General features: G+C 37.6%; 2 protein-coding genes and 2 long non-coding RNA genes across 6 annotated transcripts; 2 read left to right on the top strand and 2 right to left on the bottom strand.

Moving 5' to 3' along the window:
• The first annotated feature begins 484 nt into the window (after positions 1-484).
• Positions 485-2,333, top strand: LOC121641311 (P2X purinoceptor 7-like). Of its 3 annotated transcripts, none has more exons than XR_006010686.1 (4): positions 485-815; positions 937-1,006; positions 1,096-1,250; positions 1,793-2,333. XR_006010686.1 is itself a non-coding variant. In XM_041987385.1 (4 exons), the coding sequence occupies exons 1-4, from the start codon at positions 642-644 to the stop codon at positions 1,953-1,955; spliced, it is 546 nt and encodes a 181-aa protein (XP_041843319.1). In that variant the 5' UTR covers positions 485-641; the 3' UTR covers positions 1,956-2,333. The 3 variants fall into 3 exon arrangements, 2 of the variants coding, with proteins under 2 accessions (XP_041843319.1, XP_041843317.1); XM_041987385.1 differs by having other exon boundaries at positions 485-799; XM_041987383.1 differs by having other exon boundaries at positions 485-799; positions 1,096-1,271.
• On the bottom strand, positions 2,068-2,774 carry LOC121641313. The gene is made up of 3 exons (XR_006010688.1): positions 2,635-2,774; positions 2,371-2,519; positions 2,068-2,114 (listed from the first exon to the last, which is right to left on the bottom strand). It is a non-coding gene; the product is annotated as an uncharacterized LOC121641313 (long non-coding RNA).
• A 4,685-nt stretch (positions 2,775-7,459) lies between these two features.
• On the top strand, positions 7,460-15,062 carry LOC121641307 (transmembrane protein 176B-like). The gene is made up of 7 exons (XM_041987380.1): positions 7,460-7,531; positions 8,912-9,106; positions 9,264-9,380; positions 10,047-10,103; positions 10,432-10,638; positions 12,673-12,795; positions 13,696-15,062. The coding sequence occupies exons 2-7, from the start codon at positions 8,930-8,932 to the stop codon at positions 13,702-13,704; spliced, it is 690 nt and encodes a 229-aa protein (XP_041843314.1). The 5' UTR covers positions 7,460-7,531; positions 8,912-8,929; the 3' UTR covers positions 13,705-15,062.
• Positions 12,672-12,964, bottom strand: LOC121641314. Its single transcript, XR_006010689.1, has 2 exons — positions 12,893-12,964; positions 12,672-12,802 (listed from the first exon to the last, which is right to left on the bottom strand). It is a non-coding gene; the product is annotated as an uncharacterized LOC121641314 (long non-coding RNA).
• Positions 15,063-16,417: the final 1,355 nt, after the last annotated feature.

Here is a 16,417-nt window from a genome sequence, read left to right as displayed (position 1 = left end):
CCAACAAAAAATGTGACAATGAAAGAAAAACCAAAAGAAGAAGAAGAAGAAGAAGAAAAAACAAAACAAAACAAAAAACAAAAAAAACAACAAAAAAAAAAAAAAAAAAAAAAAAAAAAAAAAAAACATAATTTGTGGATCATTTGAGTGGAAGATTTTGCCGTGTTTTTTAACCAGTTACGGGCTAAAGTTACATAGGTGAACCGATGCCAAAACACTCTGTGGACAGAAAAATGTTACACTTCTTAAATGAGCTAAAGAAGCAAATAAAGAATGTTTTACCCAGTGGTGTAGGTCTAAATATTACTAAAGTACATCTCTCAAATACTTTATTATCTTATAAAAGAACAACAATCAAAGCTACATCGATTCTAGATGTGAAATGTCTCAAACAACGACACGATCTCGAATGCTTAGTGGTGCGCGTTCACGCGATGGGCATGCAAATCTCGGCAGACATGCATTTCTCGGCATGACACCGGAACACCGGAACCCATTCCTGAAGAAGTTCGAGCAAGAAGACTAACAGGACGTTAGTGAAAGGTTAGTGTGACTTTTACTCGTCCAGCCAGTAAAATTTCAGCCATTCCATTAGTCCCTGTCTTGAATTTTTTCCCCCTCTTTTGTAACTATGTTCATGGATGATGCCCGTTCATGCCGCTCTCGTGAACAGCAGCGTTATGGCAACTGGTAGAGACGCTGTCGTTCTCCCTTACCAGTTTGAGCCAGAGTCGGACCCAGAAGGAGAGATATCTGAGGAGGGTCAAACTCTGCGGCTGCAGCAGGGAGTTTCTGCATGGTTAGTTGTAAATATTGTCTCTAAATATGTTGTCAAGTTTTTTTCATATTTGGTACAATGTAGCTAACGGCAGCTTTTTACTGTCACAAACACATACTGTGTCACTTTCTGAAAGTTTTTCAATATATTGTGGATAGGTGCACCTGTGGAAACTGTGAAACCATGCCAACAGAAGCTGAATGTGTTTGTTGCTTGGAGATCCCACAGGTAAGAACGCCAATACTAATATGAGAGCTAACTCGTGTAGTTATGCTAATAGTTCGACTTACAAATTACAATATCACTATTTTCTGTAGGTCACCAGGCGGCTACAGGAGGTTGATGAAGACCTTACATGTATGGTAGACCATCCAGGGTTTGAGCCGGTCTGCCTAAACATATACTCCCTGCAGAATGCCAGCCAAATATACAGAGCTGACTATGGTCGTTTGCAGCTCAGAGGCATACACCGGTATGATTTACTTCACAAAATGTATTAGCCTGAATAAAAACTCTAAATGCTGTGAAATCCTCATTTATTTGCTTCATCAGACATAAATGTGAAACAAATACATGAAAGAGTAACATTCAAAAATTGCTAATGATCTGAGTCATGACACACTTCAAATTATTTATTAATATCCCCCACCAGCACATCAAAAACCAAACAAATAAATAAACAGAAAAACACAAATAAATGTCACAAAAGGCTTTATGCATAGCTCCAGTCCTTCCTGATATTCAGCAGACTCCTACATATCTGGTCTCTCATTACTGGATGAACTTATTAATCCTGGTGAGTCTGACTTCAGTAAATAGTCAGACTCACCAGGATTTATCAGTTCATCCAGTAAAAAGAGACAGGACATAAAGGAGTTTACTGAATATCAGGAAGTACTGGAGCTGTGCATAAAGCTCACAGGAACTCGGGGGAAATGTAGAAAGCAATCAGCATAATGAAAGTGATTTTAAACAAATCTCTGAAATGATAAATAATTTGTCCATTGTTTTTAGTCGTTTCAGGTATTTGGCATATCGCAGCTTTGTGAGCTGGTGCTGGGGCTTCCTGGGACAAAGAATTCGTGTTGTGATTCCAGCTTGTGTGGTACTGCGAATCCACAGGGAATTCCCTGATGCAGAAGGCCACTATGTGGGATTTAAACTGGCCCTCGATTAAATCGGGACACATAGCTGGCAATGACCTCCTCCTTCTCAGGCCGCTCATACTGGGCTGTGAGGTCCTCCGGTACATGGATGGACAAGAGTGCATCTGTGTACGGTGTCGTGTCCACAAGGACTTTTTCAAATATGAGGTCCATCATGTCAGCAACATACCCTGTTTCACAAAACACAAGCAAAAAGATGATATTTATTTTTATTGTAATTGAAAAATTTCTTTTTTGGAAAACACTAAAACTGTGCTAAATACATCCTGTTATATCCTGTTCAATTTTTTTTATTTATTTATTTTTCAAAAGTTATTTTTATTGTGCTTTGATTTTCATTATTTATAAAAAGACATGACAGCCATAATTATAACATCAAGTTCAAAATATTTTCTGACAGATAATAAAAAGAATTGTAAGACTTACTGAATGTTGGCTCTGTCTTATGTGGTTTTACTCTGCATTCTCCTTTCAAAGCCTTTGGAAAGTGAACCTTGAAGAGAGGATCGCCTTCCTTGGTTGTGGCCTGTGGTCGGTCTGCGTTTTCATTGTAGTACATCGCAGCCAGGTAGAGTCTGGAGGTACAAGTAAAGAAAAAAAAACAAAAAAAAAAACAGACGCACGTAAGTCGATAATGAAGCAAAGTTTATGATACCACTGTCATGACTCCGTGAACAAATTTTGATTTACCTGCAAAGCATTCCAATAAATGGAAAAACAACATTCTTTGGGGCAAAGCGAAGAATGACGCTGTGGAAAGCCTCCAATGATGATGTCTGGTGGTGAGGGCTCAGTTTGGAAACATCCTTCAGAGTTCTTTTGTTGGTCAGCAACTTTTCCAACTTGTAGAATGGTGGAGTTGCTATGAACAAAAAAAAAAGAAGCATATTTTGAAATACAACAGAGAATAAAATCACTATTACTATCTATGATGAATTTGAAAGCTTCTAAGTTACTATCTGACCATGACTTATAAATGAGGCCTAATGTAATAAGTTGTAGTTTCTTAAGTACCTGGTTGGAGCCATTTCTTCTTGTCCCGTGTCTGCCGGGCGTCATGCAGGCATTTGGGGAAAAGAGGATCCTCATGTGTGTGTATGTTTTGCACATGGTTCACGATAGAGGTCCACTTTGCCACTCTCTCAGGCCCAGTGGTTGAGGTAGCCGCAGTCCAGTAAATGTGGTTGTTCATGCTTTTCAACCACTTCTGAAGTTTCTCACACCCTTTCTGCTTACTGATTTTCTCCAGTTTTTTTGAAATTCCTAAAATCCATGTAAGATAGAAAAGTTATAATAAAAACATCCCTGTGTCCTAAGTCAAGTACACCATATGATAATCAACTGCAAAGTATCCAATACTAAAGACTTATACCTCTACAATGTTTTGGTTTGTACACAAATAATCTTAGGTTTTTTTGCATACATTTTGAAATCATACATATAAGTACTTTGTTTATAAAGCACTTTTAGTGACAGCTACTATGAGGATATGGATAAAAAAAGAGGATAAGGAGATTTACCTTTTGCCATGTGCCAGACATCGTAGTATTGGGTGATGTTTCTGTCCCTGAGAAACTTCTGAATTTGTGGATGACGGTCTGTGACTATGCAATCAAGAGTCACACCACGTGCTTCCAGCAATGCCAGACTCCTCACCAGGCCCTCTTTCTCCATGTGGTAACTACCACCAACTTCATTGCTCTGTTGCCCAACCACAAAATCAGACAGACACACATACAGGCAAAGAAAAACATATTAGAAAATATATAATTAGCATTCATTTTGAAATAACATTGACAAATCTTATATTAGAATTGTAATTTGAAACATTCACCTGAACCAACTGGATGTCCACAACTGTGTTTGTACTTAGGTCCATCACAGTGTAACTCCCAAACTTTGCAGAATGCCCTGTTAAACATGGGTACGAATCTTCATGTTATCTCATGTCAGTATGTTCTTTATGTCAGCTAAGCACCAGAAGCAAATTTTTCTACACTCAGTAGCAATCCATCACCTCCTGCTTAATTTTAAATCATAAATACCCGGAGAGTCAGCCCTCATGTCACCACCAAGTATTACTTTGCTCTCCTGACTGAGCCGCTCCAGCATCGCATCCTGTGATGTTTTCCAGTGGTGAATGACTGCAGGTTCAATGACGGCTCTGGCATATCGGCGAAAAGTGTCATATTGATATGACTGCAGCTGCATTGCCGTGAAGACCTATTGTTAAAAAAAAAGAACACAAAAAGTCTGTCTTGACATAATGCATGTAATGTTATCTGAATTAGTTTTATAGTCAACAACATATTCACAATCCAAGAATAGACAGTTAAAAATCTTTTACTGTTGCGATTTTTGGAAAAGATGCACCACTCAGGTACACTGCTGCAGAAAGGTGGAGGTTCCCAGCTGGTGTGCTTCCAAGTAGAGGCTGGCTTTTCCATTGTCTATAGAAGTCGCAATGGGGGCAACGCTGCTCCACAGACAGGAATGTTCCCAGTTTTCGTGTCCTGACCTCACATGCACGCGTGCAGACAGGACACACTGCAAACAGCTCCATGATACAGCTCTCATATACTATGTATTTTTTTATGTTTTGGACAGGCATCTGGCTTTCTTCCCTATGTGGAAAAAAATAGAAGACATGTTCTGAGCAATGAAAGAGTTTGTGTCCCATCAGTACTGTAATTAAAAGTACAACACTCGTTCCAGTTAGTGTATGATTTTGATGTATAGAGACTTACAACAAATCTGGAGGCTCTGTTAATGTGGCAGAATCACCAGGCTCGTAAGTGGAATCTAGCCCCTTTGAGGCTGCCATTGAAGAGCTCCCATCAAATGGATCGTCATCCCGCTCCAGCTCTTCCTCAAGGGCAAAACGAGGTCTTTTTGAAGGTCTCCTCACAGGTGTGGATGAAAAAAAGATGGGGTCTGCAGTGGAGGTCCCAACACCAAAATCTATGCAGGACACAGTAGCCTGTACACCTGTAACCAAATATCATTTGTAATGAATAAAATGCTCAGAAATTACACAAGGACAGCTGAAAATGTAAGTAATAAGCATAAATATAAGTGAATGACTAGTCAATTTATCATAATTAATTGTACAAGTGGTGGCTAGTACATACCGATACTTCTGTAGTGGGCCTTTAGAGTCCTAAAGGATAGTTGTGTGCCTACAGTACGCCTGTCCAGTGGGTCAGTCTGGCATCCAACATCCACTAATGCATGTATCTGAGAGGATGAAGTGGATGTGCTGGCCTGCTTACAGAAAACTTAGTTTACAATAATGTCTTTTCAAATTATTATCTATAACATCTGCAGACCACTAACATTTTGACAGCAAATGCACTAAAGTAAAATAATTTACATATTGTATGTACACAACACACAGAATGTTAGATACTGTAATCTGAAAAACATCCATGAACTGTAATTTAGGTGTTCACAATGTAAACAATACTATGTTTACATGCCATGAAAATTCAGGTTATGGTCAATATTCTAGGTTGCAGAAAGATTAGGAATAACCTGTTGACATGAATGAGCAGACAGTTACCCCTGTTTACATGGTAACTGAAATCAATAGTAATATCCCGACCCAAACCGCGACGCACGGAGAACACAGCTAGCTACGCTCATCAATCTGATGCACAATGGCACCGGATACAAACAGTAGAAACAGTGACTTGGCTACATTTACAACAGTGCTAATATATTTTCAAGCTATCAGACTAATAAGGCCGAAACGATAAAATAACTGCCAGCTCTTACCTCTCCAGCTGTGTCACGGACAGTTGGTATTGAACCTGGCTTCAGCTTCAAACGGTTGGCGAAGCCTGCTTTCCATGCCCCCATGTTGTGGAAACAGTCCTCTTTGAAATGCTGGCCACAGACATGCAAAACCTTTGGAAGTTTTCCGGGTACATTTCCTCCAAAAATAAAATTAATCCACTCAGTCCTCGTGGGTTCAGTGGATGGAAGTAAAAAAACGTTTTCGTGTTCATTTATGCAGCCACAAACAGAACAGTGCTTCTGTCGCTTAGCCATGTCCGCTAACGAGGGTTGCCGAAAAGGATAAACACTGGGCGCTAGTTGATTTTTAGAGGGCGGGCTTTGAGAGCCGGTAGGCGGGTCCATCGCTCTGTGGGGAGTGGTTATTGTCCCTTATGACGTCATAACGTACACGCTTTCAAACAAGCTCATTTCAGCGCTTACTTCCCTAGAGGTGGAGCAGGGGGGAGAGAGAGCGCCTGAAAGAGTTTCACACTTACGGGTCTCCTACACATGCGGGGGGACCAGTATGACTGTTCCAAAACCATTAAAAAGTGAATTTTGCATAATATGGGACCTTTAAGACTCCAACAATATCAAACAAAACGCAGTAGTGCACTTTTAGGATACTCATTGCACAAAATGTCAGTGTTAACTCAAAATTCACAGGTTGCAGCAGCGGTCTGTCTCATGCAGCTCTACATAGCAATACATTTCCATGCAATGTATATAGGTAGATCTTTAAATGATCATGTGCAAAAACTGTGTTTGGCATTTTTTCTTCACCCTCTTTAATGAACCTCAGATGCTCGGCACAGAACATGTGCATTGAATGGAATGTAAAGCTTCACCCTTGCTGTTTATTGCCTTGCATCATTTCCTTCCACACCTCAAGTTTAGGGAGCTGAATGGAGGACAGTGCCATCCGGTGGTCAAAGTGTGAACACCATCTTTCACCTAGCTACATAAACAAGAGAAGTATTACTAAAACAGCGCTGCTAATGTTATAACAAAAATTATAACGTTCAACAGATGTCTATGCATGAGAGTTTTGCGATAACTCTTCTGTACAAGAAAACAAAGAGGCATCTAATTTTATTTATTATATATCACATTACACATGTTGTCCTGATACAACACAGCTCTCCTCTCTACTTCAACAGTGTTTTTTTTATGTTATCTCCTGCACTAGCAGGGCTTTAAACTTTGCAGACTCTGGACTTATAGATATGACGCTCAAAAGGTTTTAGAGAGAAATGAGAGATGAAGTTTGTCATAGTGCAAAAAACTGTATAATGAAATTAATATAGTTAATAGATTTCCTAAACAACAACTGAAGGTGTGTTAAAATGTACAACTGGAACAAAGAAGTCTCACAAGTATACAAGTAAAACTAGTTCAAATGTATTAAAAACCAGTATAATAATTGGAGAATAAATATTAAAACCTACACATCAGATCAGATTTATTGCCAAGAAGCATGTTACAACAAAGAAATAATCCAACAAATTCCATTATTTTTTACACTGTTCATCTGAAGAAATACATTAACAAAGTTGCTGTTAGAAAACATTTAACCAAAGGACAGCATCTTTCCGAGTATTGTGTCCTTTAATTATATTTGCTCACTGGTCTTTGTGTGGAGTTAAGTACTTAACTCACTGTTTACAACATCCTACAGAAGGGAGGTACTGAAAATGAGTCCGTGGTTAAACTCCAACCCATTTCCCATAGAAGAATTGCACAACACACAGATGGTCAGTCTCTCCTGGTGTTTTCGACTCACTGAGATCTGCTTCTGTTACAACAGGTCAGTTGTTTTGTTTTGTTGGAGTTGGTTTGTCAGGCGACTGAATTTAATGATTTTATTGCAGACATTATAATGAAACCATTCCTGATCAGGTACACTACCGTTCAAAAGTTTGGGGTCACTTCCCTATTGAATCCCATGGCAAAGTGGCCCCAAACTTTTGAACGGTAGTGTATGTTTTATTTACATTTTCATGTTCAAAAAGTGTTTTTCCTGTTCATACAAACAGTTAAATGTGTGTGGATCAAATTACATTTACGAACACATCGACTTGTTTGTAATTGAGGAGTTTTTGGACCGCTTTCATTTCCTCAAGTCATAACACTTCCTCAGATACATGCTGTGTTTAATTAGCTGGACTTTAAACATACAGAAAAACACACAAGCGTATATGCTTGTTTTTTTTTTTTTTCTTCATTTTTGGGTGAGACTAGGTTGATACACATCATAAAACGTGTCATTCATTAAACCAGCATCTTGTCCTACATCCACCATGTTTTAAGCAATAATCCATAATCTTTCCGCTCATGCTTGAGCTATGTGTGGCTTACATGACGTAATGCGTTTCAGGGAAGAACTGTGGCAGATACAGCATTTTTGTTAGAAACTGAAAGAGTTAAAGATTGAGTACTTCAACGGCCAGAAGGTTGAATTCTTTTTCTTTGAACTAGTCGGCACTGAGCATATCAGAAGCATTATGATAATATTTAATCTGTCCATGTAAACACAACTGATCAGATCACTTTATCCAGCACCATCTAAACATGTCTCCTTGAATCTCCGATCAAACTGATTTCAGTTGCATAGATGAAATATTTGTCCATGTAAATGTTGCAGCTGACCATCCTTTCTGAATGCGTCTTTTCTCCAGACCAAAACACACATACTTTCCTTGAACCAATCAAATCCAGGGTAACAAACAGAACTTTTTCTCAGTTAACACAGTGAACAACCCGGGATTTAAGAAACTCATCAACACTTTGGACAAACGGCATCACAGCCATCTCGTCTCCATGTTAGTGGAGTGTCTGCCAGCCCTGGATGATGTGTGGTGAGGGTGTTGTGCGGACCTGTGGTCAAGCCACATCTAGAGCCGTATGTCGCGCTACATTTTATTGACGTGGATTTCAAAGTGAAATTGAAATTTCTTCAGACTAATTTTTTCCAGATCACACCGGGCAGAACATAGCTGCTGGTCTGAGACAAACAATGGCTATGGGGACCTGGTGGAAAGAAACTAGTCTGTATTACCACAGACAAGCTTCAAATGTCACACTGACCCTACAGACATGTGATAAATGAGGACCCTGGTCTTTATGCACAGCTGAGACTTTAATCTGATTCAGCAGGTTTAAAACAATATTGTCTCATCTGCTTCAGCTTCCAGGAGAAGGCAAGATGTCTGTGACTATGACAAAAACTGAAGGGGTCACCATCCTTACCATGAACTCTGACCCCCAAAGCCGTTGGCCTCCTCTGTGCCAGATCTTGAAGAACCTTTGCTACAGTCCAGTGTGCTGCTCAGTGTCTCAGCACCTGAGGACGGTCCAGAGATCATGTCTGTCCGTACTCGGGGTGAGATGCAGCCTTCGATGCTGCTAAAATATTTTTTTGTTTCATTCAGAACTAATTAACATACTCAGGAATTCCATCAAAATGAGAGTAGAATTTTTAATTTAACAGTGAGTTTTTATAACTGATGTTTGTTCATTTTGTGTTTTTTCTTTCACAGACGATACAGATCATGGTGGGGTTGCTTAATATCGGCCTCGGTGTCATCCTCTCTGTGATACCCACTTATTCTTGGCAGTTACATTACACTGGCTTTCCTTATTGGCTGGGAGCACTAGTAAGCAACCTGATGTTAGATCAATGATCATGAGCAAGAATAAATATATAAAAAATGATGAGCAAAAGAGGTATCAGCCTCCTGCAGAATGGAGTGTCCTTAACAAAATGAAGCTAGCATAGAACGTCACTAAACGCATTTACTTACATCAATCAATCAATCAGATTTTATTTATATAACACTTTTCACACCAAAAAGCAGCACAAAGTGCTTCACATAAAAACAGCAATGATTAATGGGCGGATGTAGGTCGTCTACCAACCTGAAAGTTGGTTGATCAGTTTTTACAGTTAGTTTTTCATGGTATTTTACATTATACTTGTAAATTTGCAGTATATTTGATAATGTGAAAATAATCAGATATTTCTCCACATTACAAAAATACGGTAAAAAACTGAAATAACACTGAAAAAAATGTATTTTTTTTTAATATTGCAAGTTTTTATTTTTTACAGTGTGGCTCTATTTTAAGGTAGATGCTCACAAAGTTTAAATTGGTCCACTTGGTCTCATTAATCCCATCCTAACTCCTGATGAAAAGGTTTCTGTTGCTTTGGCGCAGCTGTAGTACCACTTTTCCTGGTCCAGGTTAAAGAGAAAAACAATCAATTATCATAGAATCATAGAAATGACTTCAGACAGTTAAATTTTCCCTTTTCTCTCCAGTTCATTGTGTTTGGCATCACGTGCATTTTGTCGGAGAGGTTTTCAAGTGCATGTCTGGTGAGTAAATGAACTTTGACTTTAATGAATGAATATTTTTCTTTATTGTCACCTATTATTCTTGTTTTTGTGAAAAACAAATAAGAAGAAAGATTTCCTACTTGGAACATTTTTGAGGCCAACTCTCAGGATTATACACACCCACATTATCCCACATGGATTTCCTGTAGAAGGGTGTGTAACGGAGTTTCAGGAGGCTTTCTATACGAACACCAGCTTTTAAACTAATTCTACAGCACAGATTTGAAAAAGGCTAATCTAATGTGTGACGTGTTTATTTATTATCTTTGATGTTTTTTAACAGAATCTGACAACTTTTGCGTTTCAGGTCATCCTCAATGTGATTCTCAACCTGGCTGGAGTTGGTTTTGCCATTGCAGCCATTGTCCTCTACAGCATCAATATAGCAAACATGCATTTGTGGTATTCATGCTACTATAATTACCCCTACTACCGATGGGGCACATCACCGACTCAAGATCCTCAGGAGATTTACCTACAACAAAAATGCTTGGAGAGTACAGAACTGCTTTTGGTAAGTCTGTTTGCAAAGTTGAACTTTAGGCTTGAAAAGTTAAAGGTACACTGCAAAAAGTAGCTATCTTAATATAAAGAAAAAGCAAATAAGTTTAGAAGACAGTCATGTGAAATGATCTCTGTGCAGTAAGATAATCAGATTTTCTTTTTTTTTTTTTTAAACTCTAGGCTTTAGATAAGCAAGAAATACAGTCATCCTCAAAATTTTTCATAGCCTATGGAAAATGGCACTTTTTTTTTTCTTTTTAATTTTTTAAAGGTACTTGGTTGGTGCTTCCTGTATATCCTTTGTCTACTTGTTGCAATGTACCAATTGTCATACGAGTTGGCTAAACTGCATTTCACTAATAGATATGGCCAAAATCTTTTTTGTTCATGTTCAGAATTATTCATACCATTTAGGGCTGAACGACTTTAGGAAAAGATCTAAGTGTGATTTTTCTGGCAGATATTGCAATTCAGTTCATGATTTTTTCAAATCAAGCTTCAGTAGCCTGCAATAGTCACAATGTACAGTAGCATATACAAATATGACAGAAAATTATATATTATATTATACCATTAAAACATTGAAAGCTATTACTCTAATGCAAGAATGAAAACTAAAGGTGAAAACGGCTTTCAAATGTATTTAAAGAATATACATACATATTTCTTGACCATAGCAGTTATTATAACTGAAGAACTAAAAGAGCCATTTTTGACTGTCTTAAAAAAGTGGTGCAAAAATCCCTAATTATATTAGGGATTTTAAAGTTAAATACAATACTAAACAATAAAAATTTTTTAACAAAATTCAACATTTCCAATAAAATAAAAAGGTGTCTTGCCCAACAGTCTTACACTAAAATTGGTAGGTCAAGGTTAGTCTTTTATGACTCAAGAGAGTTAACTATCAATATATATATATTATATTTAGTGAAATTATAACAGTACTTAATTCAACCCCAGATTAAGAAACCTGGAATATCCTTTTTTTAAGTGAAATGGAAAAATAATGGTTATAAAATAAAACTCTTACTAAGATAAAAATGACCTTACCTCTGCCCTTCTTGCCACTAAACAATCTCTCTGATGGCCAACTGCGCTGGAATTTATGAGCCAGTTTGCTCAGCCATGTAAAGTTAACTTTGTGCACTCTCCACCAGGCCAGTGGATCTTAATAACCGATGTTAATAGGCACCATGCCCTTGGAAATGTAGTGTGTTATGGCAGTCACTAGACTTTTCACCTGACTTTTTTGTCATGCACTCATCATGCCTGTGGTGATATTTCCAGCACCGCTAGACTTTGCAACTTTAGTGCAACAGGTTTTGCACAGCTTCTGTTGCACATCGGCAGCCTCAAACCCAAAATACTCTCAAATAACCGATGTGCTGTGTTCCTAATCTACCTAAATCTAAATCCCAATACTATTAATTTATCATAATTTCTGAAATCTTAAGATATGACTTAGACTGTTATGCTATGAGACTAATCATATGTATATTATGGACTATAATTTATTATGAGTTGTGTGTTTATTACTGTTAGCGTTTATTTATTTTTTAACCTACGTTTACATAAAGCGAAAGAAACTAGGGAGTCATGTTTGTGCAGATGAGAGGGGGCTGTGACTGTGTGAAAGACTATATTGAGTGTGTTTTAAAATTGCTAAGTTATCTATTTCGGTGTGTGAAAGCTTGTTTTATTTTAATGTGCATGGATCAGGTAAAGCATTTTGTGTTGCCTTTGGCATAAAAAGAGCTTTATAAATAAAGTTAGATTTGTTTTGTGATGAGCTAAATATCCTGATGAAATGCTGTGACAGTGTCAACACTGAAGTTATCCTGAACAAAAGGCTTAAGACTGGATATGTATTTGACTTCATCCCATACCCTTTTTAAGCTTTGAAAGCTTAGATTTTTTTCTGTATTGAACTTTTATTTAAAAATTAAATACAAATAAATAAAAAATAAAGAAATATGGTTGGATATGAGATTAAAAGGACTTGAGCATTTTTGTGGTGTTAACAGTGTTTTTGTCCCATCAGATGCTCCTGAGGAGCATCAATGCAGTGCTGATCATCCTGTCGGTCCTGGAGCTCTGTGTCACCATCAGCTCGGCTGTTCTGGGCATCAAAGCTCTGAGGAGCACCGAGAAGGAGCCAGAAAAGGTAAACCCTGGAGAAAAACAGCAGGAGGCGGATTGTATGTGGATTGTAGATGCACAAGGCAGGATTTTATACAGTCAACTCAATAAAGGCGACTTACATTTACTTTAACAGCAGCATGCTGTAGATCAGTTTGACACTCATCGTCCTTGAATCATCCCTCAAGAAAAACGATGCTTAGGACCCAAACAGGTCTCTGCAGAAAAAGTGCTAAATAAAGTTCTATGTTTTATACTTTTTTACAGCGCTAATCAAAACTAAAATTTCTTAAAAATAATTTAACATTTTTCACATTTTTATGCCATTTTTGTCATAACAGCGCCTATTTTTTCATTCCATGAAACATTTTGTGCTGCATTTATTTGTATGAAAAGTACTATATAAATAAAGCTTTGATTTTAAAAAGAAAAATATCAGTTATAAAGTGCAGAGTAAAATGAGTGAAGTTACTGGAGACTTGTGCATGTAAATAAATCCTAAAAACATTGAATTTGTTAAATGTCTGCTTTGTTTACCTTCACAACTACCATAAATGATGCAAGCAGTAGTAAAAAAAGTTTCAGATAGCAGATTCCCCAAAGCAGCCACCAACCAATGAGATCACCTGGAAAGTTTTCAATTAAAAATCATCTCACGTTTTTTATTATCCAGAAAATACACAAATAAGGTGAAATGATTTTTGACTACTAGTGTAGGCAAAAACATTCATAAAGTAAATGACCAAGCTGATCAACTTCTCTCTCATCGTCGTTATTCAGAGTAGACAAATACATTTTCATTTCAGTTTACATTCACCCAAAATTACATTAAAGATGTGGTTAAAAAGAGTAAAACATCACAGTTCCTGAACATGTGCATATTTTTTTCTAAATGATGATTCCCAATATGATTTTTCTCTTCTAGAGCTCTTAAGATTCAGAAGTCTACAAACCACAGATGGAGGAACTGACCACCAAACCTGCAGCCTGAACATCTTTTATACTTTTAATTACCATGAACCACAAAGAGTCACTGTTCTGTAAAAACACTGATTTAATCAAACTGAGTTTGTCTCTATGGGTTGATTCAAAGAAATGGACTTCAAACTTTTTAAACTTTTGTAACCACTGATATTTATATTGAACATTTTATGTAAAATCACAACTTCTGGTTAAAGAGGGTTCATGAATGTTTATATAATGTTTATTTTTATATGCTAGCAACACTGAGTCAAAACAGTACTGACCCATATGTTACATAATTAAATATATTTTTCACATTTTGTTGGAGAAGACCTTAAAAATGCACAAGTAATAAACAGGTACTTCTTCCCACATTATTAAAACAGGCAGGTACTAATTTCCCACCTTCCTAATTAATTAGGTACTGTTCCACACAAATTTCTTTTTACCTTTCTCTTTAGGTTCTTCTGCGTGTTCGTTTTGAGGGAGCATAGATGACAGACTACTTCTCTCAGCTGACAATTTATTCATTTACAAGGTATAAGAATGTGCAATTACAGAGCCCCGGGTCCATTTCTATCCCTGCCAAACAGACATAAGAAATGTCCTGCTGGCTGCTAGACAGGACATCCTCCAACTGATTTCTGAACCCTTATAAACGTTATTGCTGTAGACAGTTTTTGCTGACTAATGCTGCAGTTGCTGGAGTCGGATCAGATGCAGTAACAGGTCAACCACACGCAGATGTTTACTTCCTGTGACCTCTATGGTCAGTGATTTCTTGTGTTCTGAAAAACAGGGACAAAGAGACCATACACAGACAAGAAAGGGATTTCCTCTGGACTCCAGTTGACCTAGAAATTTCTCCTAATACAACATGTCATATGTTCTTTTACTGGCAACACGTTAGTCAGCCTGTCACATGTTCTTCTCACATCCCCCTATATGAGCTTAAAGATAAGAATATAAATGAAAATAAGTAGCACACTTAAGGAATTCCTTGAGTATCCCAATAAATTGATTTACATTTCCATGTCTATTTTAATCAAAACAGTGCAGCAGGTGTTGGATTTAGCTACAACGTGTGCATTTTGCTGTGAGATGATGTATTAACCACCTTCTAGTGATATTTCTTACAATATTTCAACAATGTAGTATGGTACACAGTGTAAAGTATATCCTTTGTTAAACAGTGTGTTTGGATTTTATTAGTATTGAATAAGATTAAGTATCTAAAAAGCTTTTAAATCAACATTGCAAACTCAAATCAATTTAGTCCATCTTTTCTTTATCTCTGTCTAACATATTTTTATTGAAGAGCTGTTTCCTGATTTTTAGTTACGGTGTCTTTAACTCACTTTTATTTGTTTTGGTGTTTTTTTTTTTTTTTTGTTTGTTTTTGTTTTTTTTTTTTGCTTTTTTTCTTAGGTCTTTGTAACATGTTTGTTAAAGTGCAAATAAACTATGAAAGGCAATTTAAGTTCAGATTATCTAAGTTCTCAAACTGGGGGTCACAAGAACATTTTAGGAGGTTGCCAGATAATTGTAAAAAAATATACAGCCTACATTTATCAAATAAACTTGGGAATTTTATCAGGGCACTCAAAGGTAAGCCATTAATGAAAAGACAATTCTCTGAAATTAGCATCTTAATTTTTTTAACACATGAACACAAAGTCAGTACAGACGTCATATTAAAAATCTGAATTTGACATTATTTTTTCGAGAGAAGCTCATTTTGGGCATTTAGGTGTCTTGTCATAGTGGTGAACCACCAAAAACCACTTAATCCTATGTCCATCCATCCATTATCTTGACCGCTTATTCCATTTCGGGTCGCAGGTGAGCTGGAGCCTATCCCAGCATTTTAACAGGGTACACCCTGGACAGGTCACCAGTCTGTCGCAGGGCCAACACAGATAGAGACAAACAACGGTGGGAGGAAGCCAGAGAACCCACGCATACACGGGGAGAACATGCAAACTCCACACAGAAAGGCCACAACCCCCAAGGTTCGAACCTCCCCCCAGCCGAGATTCGAACCAGCGACCTTCTTGCTGTGAGGCTGCGGTGCTAACCACCACACCACCGTGCAGCAAGTCCTATCCTAATCCTATGTATTTATGAAAATTCACAGTTTTCCAGCCTTACATTTAGAGAACGGCTGCAAGACGACTCAGTGAATTGTGTGATATACGGTATAATATAGGTCGTTGTGTGGGGGTTGTGTATGTTATCTTGGGGGTTGTGGCTCAAAAAGTTTGAAAACCACGGTTCTAAGACACCAAACTCTCCTTCAAAGTGATTAAACACTGAGAAAAAATGTTAATGCACCCATAAAACTAAAACAAACTGAGGTTTTACATTTGCAGCAAAGCCTCAGTGGAATATTTTCAGGGTAAGGACATGAAGCATGGGACAACATGTCCTGGTGGTGAAACCATGGCTCTGATACATCTCCATATTTGGATTTGTTTATCTGTATCGCTGACTGTTGATTTTGGGACATTCCTTTACTCCCTCATTCTGCTCTACAAACACTCACCCTCCACATTCACACATGTAAAACATATTAAGTAACTTATAAGCTTCATCCTCAAGTCAAAACCAAAGAACAGACTTTACTGAACCAGAAGAAGAGAAGAGTCTCCATCTGATGTTTCAGGTGAGAGTGCAGGACGGTG

This window comes from Melanotaenia boesemani, chromosome 6 (genome assembly GCF_017639745.1).
Source record: "Melanotaenia boesemani isolate fMelBoe1 chromosome 6, fMelBoe1.pri, whole genome shotgun sequence".
In the NCBI taxonomy this organism is placed as follows: Eukaryota; Metazoa; Chordata; class Actinopteri; order Atheriniformes; family Melanotaeniidae; genus Melanotaenia; species Melanotaenia boesemani.
The sequence above is the reverse complement of the archived record's forward strand: the minus strand, read 5'-3'. Positions and strand labels throughout refer to the sequence as shown.

What these genes read in the sequence shown, in the direction of transcription:
- LOC121641311 (XM_041987383.1), top strand. Translation starts at nt 642, where the DNA reads ATGATGCCCGTTCATGCCGCTCTCGTGAACAGCAGCGTTATGGCAACT. An exon ending in CAGCAGGGAGTTTCTGCATG is followed by an intron (nt 800 to 936) that starts GTTAGTTGTAAA and finishes TATTGTGGATAG; the next exon opens with GTGCACCTGTGGAAACTGTG. An exon ending in TATGATTTACTTCACAAAAT is followed by an intron (nt 1,272 to 1,792) that starts GTATTAGCCTGA and finishes CATTGTTTTTAG; the next exon opens with TCGTTTCAGGTATTTGGCAT.
- LOC121641307 (XM_041987380.1), top strand. Translation starts at nt 8,930, where the DNA reads ATGTCTGTGACTATGACAAAAACTGAAGGGGTCACCATCCTTACCATG. An exon ending in CTTATTGGCTGGGAGCACTA is followed by an intron (nt 9,381 to 10,046) that starts GTAAGCAACCTG and finishes TTTTCTCTCCAG; the next exon opens with TTCATTGTGTTTGGCATCAC. An exon ending in GGTTTTCAAGTGCATGTCTG is followed by an intron (nt 10,104 to 10,431) that starts GTGAGTAAATGA and finishes TTTGCGTTTCAG; the next exon opens with GTCATCCTCAATGTGATTCT.